The sequence below is a fragment of the Hyalella azteca genome, unplaced genomic scaffold, assembly GCF_000764305.2.
Source record: "Hyalella azteca isolate HAZT.00-mixed unplaced genomic scaffold, Hazt_2.0.2 contig15599, whole genome shotgun sequence".
Taxonomy (NCBI): domain Eukaryota; kingdom Metazoa; phylum Arthropoda; class Malacostraca; order Amphipoda; family Hyalellidae; genus Hyalella; species Hyalella azteca.
In genome coordinates, this window is record NW_025945442.1 from 16314 (window position 1) to 26554 (window position 10241).

At 36.8% G+C, this 10241-nt stretch overlaps 1 protein-coding gene across 1 annotated transcript; it reads right to left on the minus strand.

Moving 5' to 3' along the window:
• Positions 1-53: 53 nt before the first annotated feature.
• On the minus strand, positions 54-2210 carry LOC108669482 (the record flags this gene model as incomplete). Its single annotated transcript, XM_018156826.1, is given in 3 exon segments — positions 54-174; positions 782-967; positions 1123-2210. Coding segments are annotated over 3 exon segments (1262 nt in total), but the record flags the coding sequence as incomplete, so codon positions are not given.
• Positions 2211-10241: the final 8031 nt, after the last annotated feature.

The following is a 10241-nucleotide window of genomic DNA, read 5'->3' on the forward strand; positions in this document are numbered from 1 at the left end:
GTTGGTGGCGGGGTTACACTCACCACAGACAGTTGGTGGCGGGGTTACACTCAGTGTTGCAGGAGTGCAGGCAGGTGGTGTTGAGCTGGTGCAGGCACAGGTGGTACGTCCGTCCGTCCGTGACCACCACCTGCTGCACCGCAGGCTCATGCAGCTCTGTTACGGGCCCGTAGCCTGCAACACAGCAATATTATTAATATTAATTAATTAATTGTTATACATTATTATTTATTAATTATTATGTATTAACCTGTACTTATTATGTATTAATCTGTAGTCAGTCATTACAATATTTCTATTTAATATTATATACCTATTATTATTGTTGTATATAATATATTATTATTGTTATACGTATATTATTATTATTCTGTATTTCCTTATATATTAATAAGGAATTGCACGTACAGCAATGCGTGGGTCAACCTGACACACTTCATCACCCCAGCAATATGTGGGTCAACGTGTCCAAATGTTTAGGTTAGGTTAAACATAATAAATAATAAATATACTAAATATTGTTATACATAATAGATATAATATACCGTATAGGTTAAATATTAATAAAATAACCTTCGGCTGATCCACACTTTTGCAGGGCCAACTGGGTCAGAATGACCTAGTCCCCGTTGACCCCAGGTCCTCTAGTCCCCGTTGACCCCAGGTCCTCTAGTCCCCGTTGACCCCAGGTCCTCTAGTCCCCGTTGACTCCAGGTCCACCACCCCCTCTCCCCCTCACCAAAGATGGCGGCCATGTCCCCCCACCCCCCTTCCCCCTCACCAAAGATGGCGGCCTGGGCCAGGGCCTGCGTGTGGCAGGCTATGAGGAGCTGCTGATGGAGGGCGTCTTGGGGCCGCGAGGGCGGGGCCAGGGCCTGCAGGGGGCCCGAGGGTGGGCACTGGGGGGCCTCATGCAGGCGGTGGTAGAAGACCCTCGCATGGCGACATGACTCCCCGGGCCAGTAGCCTGTGGCAAATGTGGCGACTTTAGTGACATGTGGCAGCCTGAGTGGCATGTGGCAGGCAGTAAGTATGGCAAGCAAGGTTAACTGTGGCAAAATGCGGTAAATTTTGCAACTGAATAGAAATTAAAGTGGCAGTAGTAACCTCAGTACTACTCACCAGGGTTGAGCACGAAGGGTGCGTGGGCCATGAGGTACCCGTAGGTCTCGGGATCACAGCGCCCGTCGTCCACGGGGGGCGGTGGTTCCCCGTCGTTGTCCGTTCCCGTGACTTCCCCCACACCCGCGGATGTGTCCGCGGTCTGTCCGTTTTTGTCCTCCACGGTGGGATCAAATAATCTGTCCACCACAGGTGGCAGAGGGTACCGTTCCCGCACCACCAGGAGCGGTTTACATGAGCTGCGGATAACCCGGTCACCCATGAAGGGTTCTTCTCTGTCCAGGAAAAGGTTCCTCACCCACAACTTTTTCTCACGGGTCTCTTTTGGTAGGTGCATCCACTCCCGCCGGTCAGCCCCCACGTTATCCAGTCCCCCAGCGAACCATCCCGCTACTACCCGCGGGTCATGGGCCACCCGCGCTTGTGTCGGGACCGGAAGACATGACGACAGTAGACGATGCAGTCCGTGGATGAAGTTCGCTTGGGAATCCTTGGTATCCTTTTGGGAATCCTTGCGGGATTCCTTATCCCGGAAGACCTGATGGTGATGGTGGAGTAGGATAAGTTTTTCCACCTCAGGAGCTAGACGGACAGCAGCATTTGCCGCAGCCTCAGCCACGTCGGCATAATAGTCCCGTTTAGGTCCCTCCAAGATCCTGGTCCTGGTAACGAACTTAAGGAACGGGGTACCATTAACCTGGTACTCATGGTCCCTCAGGATACAGGACCAGTACCCGTACGCCTTAGGCATGTTGTACTCGACGAGTTTCTGCTCGAAGGTTGGTAGGTTAGTGATCCTAGCGTGCCATGCCTCCTTCTGTAGGATCTCCGGGGGGGTGTCTAGGATGGGAGGGTAGTTTGGGGTGGCCACGTACTCCGCCTGGGTGGTAAGAGCCCTCACGCACACCCCTACAGGGCGTCGACATCCCTTCACCCTACCCAACGCAACTACCATACTTTACTTTAATGTATTTATTAGCTATAGATAATCAGCTCAATCAATTAATATTTATTAACTATTAAATATCGGCTTGATTACATATCTAAATGATTGAACTTAAGTCATTTCGGTTAAATTCTGGAATTCTGGAAAAAAAAAGAGGAAGAAGTTATACCTACGATGGATAGCTGACGAGATGGATCTATATTATACTTTAGTATATTTATTAGCAATAGATAATCAGCTTAATCAATTAATATATTATAAACTATTAACTATCAGTTCAATTACATATCTTAACGATTGAACTTATATCATTTCGGTTAAAGATTTTACAATTATTATTTAACCTGCAAAAAAAAAATAGAGGAAGAAGTTATACCTACAATGACTGCATGGAAAACTGAAGAGATATATTTATAACCTATTAATTACGTATATTAACTGAACTTTAATATATTTATTAGCTATAGAAAATTAGCTCAATCACACATCTGCCTGCCAACAATTGAAATTAAATCATTTTGTTAAAGATCTGATAATTCTAGCCAATATTGAGCAGCTTGGTTAGGCTTTCTTGAATTATTTTTTTTTGCAATAATAATAATGAATATTATTATTTCTTGAATTATTATTTATTTTGTTGATTTATTTAGCCTGGGACATAGGCATGCCGGAAACTGACGAGATGGAGCTAGAGGAACGGATGGGTCTAGAGTCTAGATCTATCCATTCCTCTAGACCCATGCTCTAAAGACTATAATAATAGGTCTAGACTCTAGACCTATGTATTTAAATAGGTCTATATATATATATATTATAGTCTTTAGACTATAATAATAGGTCTAGAATCTAGACCTATTATATATATTTAAATAGGTCTATATATATATTATATTCTTTAGACTATAATAATAGGTCTAGACCCTAGACCTATTAGTCTAGACTCTAGAGTCTAGACCCATGTCTCATGACATGGTCTCCTAATGAGACTATGTCTTGTATGTCTCATTCAAGTTGTGAAAATTTTGTATAGAAGTGAGCCTAATTTTCAATCACTATCATTGAAATAATTATTTTTAATGATGATTTTTTTGAATAAATTTTGCTTAAGTTTCCAAATTTGGCTACAAAAGAAATTTTTCAGTAAAAATTTATGGGTCTGATGCTGTGTAAGAGAATCTATACAGGAAATCTATCACAGAGAAATTTATTTCATATGAACAACAAACTTATTCTTTTGCAAATAAAATGTCCTTTGAAGTAAAGAAAAAAGAATCACTTTGGGTAAAAAGAATAATTTATTACCCCATTTGGGTAATAATTTTCATAAAAAGGTAAAAGTTAGGTACAAAGTATAAATTATTAATTCATTTGGGTAATAGTTATAAAAAGAAGGTAAAAGTTAAGTACAAAGTATAAATGTCTCTTTCAGTACTAGGTTTAAATCCCAGAGTGAGTAAGTATCTAATAATCTGAAGATTTTTGGCAGGATATTAGTGGCTAATTCTATTGTTTCAGAATAAATTTGCTAACATTTTCTCTCTAAATACATTTGGACGTGAATTTTTGGCAAGATTGGAGGTTGAGTCTTTGAGGCTTTTAAATTTCTTGCACTTTGAGCCTAAAAATATAATGGCATCACAATTTTCAGACTCTGGACTAGTGCAAGAAAGATTTTTTTTTTGCAATGAGGTTACACGGCAAAGAAGAATATGAGAAATATATTTTCTTTGCCATGTAAGATTTTCTTTCTCAATGAGAAAGATTTTTTGCAATGTTTTTTGGGGGGGACTTTCTTACATGTTTCTTTTGCTCGGAGCCATGGCTGTTTATTTGGAGCCGTGAGTTGCTAGAAATGCTGTCATGGAAACATGAATGCATTTTTTACAGCTAGAATTTAATTATCAATAGATTCTAATATTTAATATATTTAATAAATATTCAATTTAATATTCATGACAAGCTTTGCTTGATATATCTAATTTTACCCTAAAAATATCAACAAAAAAGTTTCACATCTATTTTAAAATAATATGCGTTTAAAAATTACTTTTTAAAGACAATAATTCTAAAGAATAAAGTGTCTCCAATGTTACACATCTACAATGAATTTCTAATTTTATTTCCGTTCATTAATAAAAACTAATTTTTTAATTTCTTTAATATTAATATATAAAAAATTTCAAATTTTAAAAATTATTTATTCTGTCAATTGATTCATGCATTGTTTTTGAATTTGCGCAAGTGTGTAAAATTTCAGATTGATTGGACAGGTAGAAATGTGTTAAATATTGATTATACGATTTGTAGCAGACAAACAAACAACAAGAAGTGAAGTTAAAGAGAAGTGTTGTAAAAAGCAAATAAGAATGTTACAATGATTTTGTTTTTGTGCCATTGTTTCATTGCTGTTTGCTGCCAGAAGTTACCCACAGACAAAAAAAATTAAATAAATAAATGAAGGCCTGAGCTAAAGGACAATTTTCTATGGCTCTTGCAAAATTTCTTTGGTTAATATAAAAAAATTGAATATTTTTTTTCCAATGGTTTTTAAAATTATTGATATAACAATAGTCTTTATTCAATCTGAAATATTAGACAGAATTATCCTAAAATCAGGGAAAAATAGATTGTTTCATGGGCACAATTTCAAGAAATCATAGCCAAAAGTATGCCTTTTAATAAATTTTCACTAATGAATCTAATCATGACTCAAGGGCCGTAGAATTGGTAAAATTGACCCAAGAATAAAGGCATTTTTTTTGCAGGTTTCTGTAGAACATTCCAGTTTTGCTTTTAACCAGCAATTTTGAGCACATTTTCTCAATTATGGAAAAAAAGGCACTATTATGCTCATCATGTCCGCGACTTCACGGACGGACAGACAAGAAAATGTGCTCTCTGTCACTCACTGCAGTCAGTGAGTGATAGAGAGTAGGATTGATCTAATTTTTCAGAAAATTCCACTCAGTTGTCAGTACTCCAGAATGGTAATTAGCAAGCCAGGTTTTCAATTTTTCCCTTTATTACAGCTTCAAAGTAAGAAATTTTCAATAAATTTTCACATTTGGAATCTTGTTGCCTGGTCATGCACAGCATGCTCTTCATTCTTAACAATTAACAATCTAAAATCATGTACTCTTATAAACAATTACTGAATGGACAAGAGATTATTCATCTAGCGCTAGCCAGGCATGGATTATTTCTACTTGGCAAGCCGCGACTGGATTTTTTGAGCCGTGGCTTCATGGGTTTGCCAGCTGTTAATCCATTTCTAGGAGCTGTAACAGAGTTAATCCGCATGTTAATCCATTTCTAGGCCGCATAGTGGCAGAGAGTTTTTTCAGACTCTCCGATTTTAACTCCTATAAGTAGACCAGCAAAGTATCATGGATACCAGCATTAGCATACATAAAATATTAGTTTCAATCTTGAGTATGGTAAATGAGATTAATAAAAATAAACTGATTCTAAAAAATCACTGGTTTGTCACTGTGCTTTGCCGTGAATTCTATATCTTGGCTGTGAAAAGCCATTTACAAGCCACAAACTTATTACTTACAAAGTCCCATGCATGTCCCATGCACATCTCTAATTTTACCCTAACAGTCACTAACATTTGTCTTCACTTAAGTGGCAACTGAACAAGTGATAATGCAGTCTGACCACTCTGACGTTACTGCAACTACACGATCTTCAAGAAACGTTTTGGGTTGACTTGTTATTACATTCTGCATTTTACTATGGCAGGAGGCAGGAGCATTGAAGTATATATACTGTGGATTGTGGAAGTTGAAAATTTTATGAAACAACCTGTTTGCAAAGCGCAAACCACAATTTTTTTAAGTCAAACAAAAATGTATGACATTGGAGCCGCAAGATTTAATACTTACTGAAATTATAAGATATTAGAGCCGCTATATTTCATAAAAAATGGGACTTTTCCAATTTCCAGCCCTGGTGCTAGTGTTAACGGGAAATATTGCAATTCCTATCATGGCAGCAGCAGGGAAGCTTTACTCTAGTTGTGGCTTGAAAGGTAGGATTGGAATTTTCCTACTTGTTTCTGAAATCTTTTTTAATATATTTAATAGAAATTTTTAATACATTTGGAATCTCATGGCCTGATTGTGCACTTTTGTTAACAATTAGATAGGAGGTAATTCATCTGGTGGAAATCTCGCAGTTCTGGAAATGGCCAGAAACCTGTAGTTGCAGGCCAGCGGCCCCAAAGGTAGACGTTTTCCACGCTCGTAATGGTTTTGAAAGGTAGATATATTTAACACCTACTTTTATATATGATAAAGCAAGCTCTGAAGCTCAGCTGTTTCACATGATGATGATGATGATGCTGATAACTGATAAGTGGGCCATAAGGCAAGCCTGATTTGGCAACTGCCAACAATCATACATCCATATTTCACACCATTAAAAAAATTTAAATTTAAGGGTTAAAATTGTGACAAGAAATTCAAGAAAGGCTTGCTGACTGAGAGAGAAACCAAACTTAGAGCAGAACATGAAATTTTGCCAGAATGCCATATTTGTGAATTATGTTATGTACAAAAATACATGACATCGAAAGTTGAAACCAGAAGATTTTAGGTTTCCAATTCAATAAAAAAGATATAGGTAGGCTAGCTTCTGCTTCAGAGTAACAAGATTTTAGAATACAAGTATGATTATATCAATTAGACATTATTCCAGACAGTCTGCCCTGCTCTGCTGAGTATTGAGTGTTTAGTCTTGAGAAATAGATCTATCATCTAGCTCAGCTGAAAATAAAATGGTTTTGTTTCAAAACATGCTGACGGCCTGACGCCGTTAACTGCTCTATCTGCTACAAAATTCTGTCTGAACTCATAGTTGTAAAAATCTAGTCACATTATGCATAATATCGATCAAAAATACAGATTGTATAATTTCATTACTAAATACAAAGCTGCTAATTGCAAGGCAGTTTGAAATAAATTGCGGTAAATTACTCATACCACCACCGCCGGCAGCAGCCGGATCGAGGAAAATTTAATGACTTCAGATTTCATCCGCTGCAGTGGACCGAACAGAATAAATTTGTTAATGTAATTAATTATGTTGAAGGTTTGGAATAATTTAAATTGAAATATAATGATGCATTTATTAATGAGCTCGAATTTGCAAAAAAAACATATATTACCTTTCACTATGAGGCAGACAGCAAATAAATTTTTCTTCACTGCTCATTTCCATGCCGATATCTTGTTCGAAATGCAGACTGCGGTGCATGAAGCTCATCAAGCTTAATCTTGAAATTAAACATTTTGATATTTTAATGCAAAAATCCAAGCTATACATCTAAATCATACGGAACAATTGAAAATCATGCGGGAACAGAATCGGTTTACCATCGCAAAAATGGAAATCGAATTCAGGTTACAATTTATTTATGTTCATGAAGAAATGCGAGTGTACTCTTTAAAAAATTCAGTAATAATACTTTTTGATATTATTTATGAAAATTCTGTTCTTAATTTCGTGTAGTATTGGTGGCAATTATAACAATTTATAACATAACAAATAGCCGGTCAAACGACACGATTTTAGATCTTCTACGAACAAGTCACGAAAAGTTCAAGATTCGGCGATAGGCCACATCAGGCCTACTCTTTAGCGCCGACATCACTATGTTTTTTTCAATGAATTTAAATTTTCATGTTTTTTTAATGAAGTTTCGCTCGGGATTGCGGTCTTAGTTCTCACCAATTTAAATTACCTACAAGCGGAGTGCAAATTTCGACGCTTCAGGACAAACTTATTGAATTTAAAGAAATATTGAGTACAAATTTCTGCTTTTTACCTGCCTCGATCAAAAAATAACGACCGCTCATATGTCGGACCGGTCTCGCATCATTCGGGCATCTCTGCTATAGTTTGCCGTTCGATTCTCCTCCAATGGCTCTTGCTTTGATAATAAATTACACAAGTTACATATATGTCATTCCAACAAAATTTTATGTTATGCCCTAAGTTGACTAAGTTGACGCTCCGAGTATGAACATCTTCAAAAACAGACTAGACGAAGCTATGCACAGAGCTGGGCAGCGCTACTTTGATATGTAGCGGGCGCTACCGCTAAGGCTACATTGCTTTAAATGTAGCGCCGCTACCGCTACAGCTACGGAAAATGTAGTGACCGCTACATGTAGCTCGCTACTGTCCACCTTTGGCTATGCAGGAGCATATGTTCAGTCTTAAAATGCCTATAGCACCTTACGGATTACGGACCAGGCAATAAGTCCAGATGAAGCTATGCAGGAGCATATGTTCAGTCTTAAAATGCCTAGCAAATTACGGACCAGGCAATAAGTCCAGCAGCTATCTCAATCAATCGTCAGTTATGGAAAGATCAGGTTCCAAAGGCCGGATCCCTTGTGAATCAAGTCACGAAAAGTTCAAGAATCGGCAACAGGCCATGGGCCTATGTCTTCAACGCCGACACTTCTATTCTATATTTATTAAAGTTTATTAGAAAGTTTATTATTAATAAACTTAAATTAAAGTTTATTATTCTATATTTATTAAAGTTAAAGCAGCATAGTATATTCTATATTCTATTCTTCAGCGCCGACACTTCTATTCTATTGTTCTATTCTATATATACGTTAGTACAAGAATCGGCAACAGGCCATGGGCCCATTTCTTCAACGCCGACACTTCTATTCTATATTCTATTCTATCATTGTGAAAATGCTGCATATTCATGTATGTGAAAATTGAAATTGTGGAAATCCATGTATTTCTGTCCAGTTGTAAATAAAGATTGATTCTCTTTTTCAATCATTTGTAGAGTATTGACTTAGAGCTTATGATTTATTTTTCATGCTTTGCGAATTATGCATAAAAAATAAATTTATATACATAAAATGGGGTGACTTGGACCATTTTTAGCACCTACATTTCTTGTAGGTGCTAAAAATGTAAAAAATTGTAGATTCTAAAGGAGTGTCGGCCTATTTCTTCAGTGCCGACACTCCTATTCTATATTCTATTCTAAATTTAGTTTCCTTTTCTTTTCCTAATTTCATCTATAAATTTTTTTCATATATGTATAATCGAACGAAGTGCCCGGGCGACAAATGAACTTCCATTTTATAAGCATGGAATGGAAGATTTTTCTTGTTCAAAATGAACTATAGGGTGGCCCAGTGGTGGGCAGGGTGGCCCAGTGGTTACAGTTCAGAGTGCCAGGATTGTAGCAGTGAGTTGCGGGTTCGATCCCAGCTCTGTGCGCCAGTTTCTGGTCAGAATCGGCGAGGAGGCCGGGCGGTTAAGTACAGCAGAATTGTAGCAGTGAGTTGTGAGTTCGAGACTGCAACAAGCTGTGGATGTTCTGCGATGTTAAAAATCGGCAACAGGCCTACGGCCTAATAAACGCTGAAACTGCTATCATTATTATTATTATTATTATCGTTTTTCATCAATAATAAATAAACGTTTTTCATCAATGACAATAATTATATGTTGTTAGTCCGGCAGCTTTCAGTATGGTTGATATCTTCAACAACTTTACTCGAAAAATTAAGATAAATATTTTTATTTTTACCAAAATTCCCCTGTTAACTTGTTTCTGTGAATAATTTATTTAAGGATACAAAAAAACGTTTAAGTTAGCATATATATTAAGCGTTTGGCAGCGTTATTTATTATATAATGTTTTTATTCATTATATTATATATATTATAACGTTATTATATATTATAAAGCTATTGCTATATATGGCGGTGTTATACCGCTGTCTCTTATACACATCTAGATGTGTATAAGAGACAGCCCCTACAGGGCGTCGACATCCCTTCACCCTACCCAACGCAACTACCATACTTTACTTTAATGTATTTATTAGCTATAGATAATCAGCTCAATCAATTAATATTTATTAACTATTAAATATCGGCTTGATTACATATCTAAATGATTGAACTTAAGTCATTTCGGTTAAATTCTGGAATTCTGGAAAAAAAAAGAGGAAGAAGTTATACCTACGATGGATAGCTGACGAGATGGATCTATATTATACTTTAGTATATTTATTAGCAATAGATAATCAGCTTAATCAATTAATATATTATAAACTATTACCTATCAGTTCAATTACATATCTTAACGATNGGGGTTAAGAGGGGGGTTCAGAAGAAGG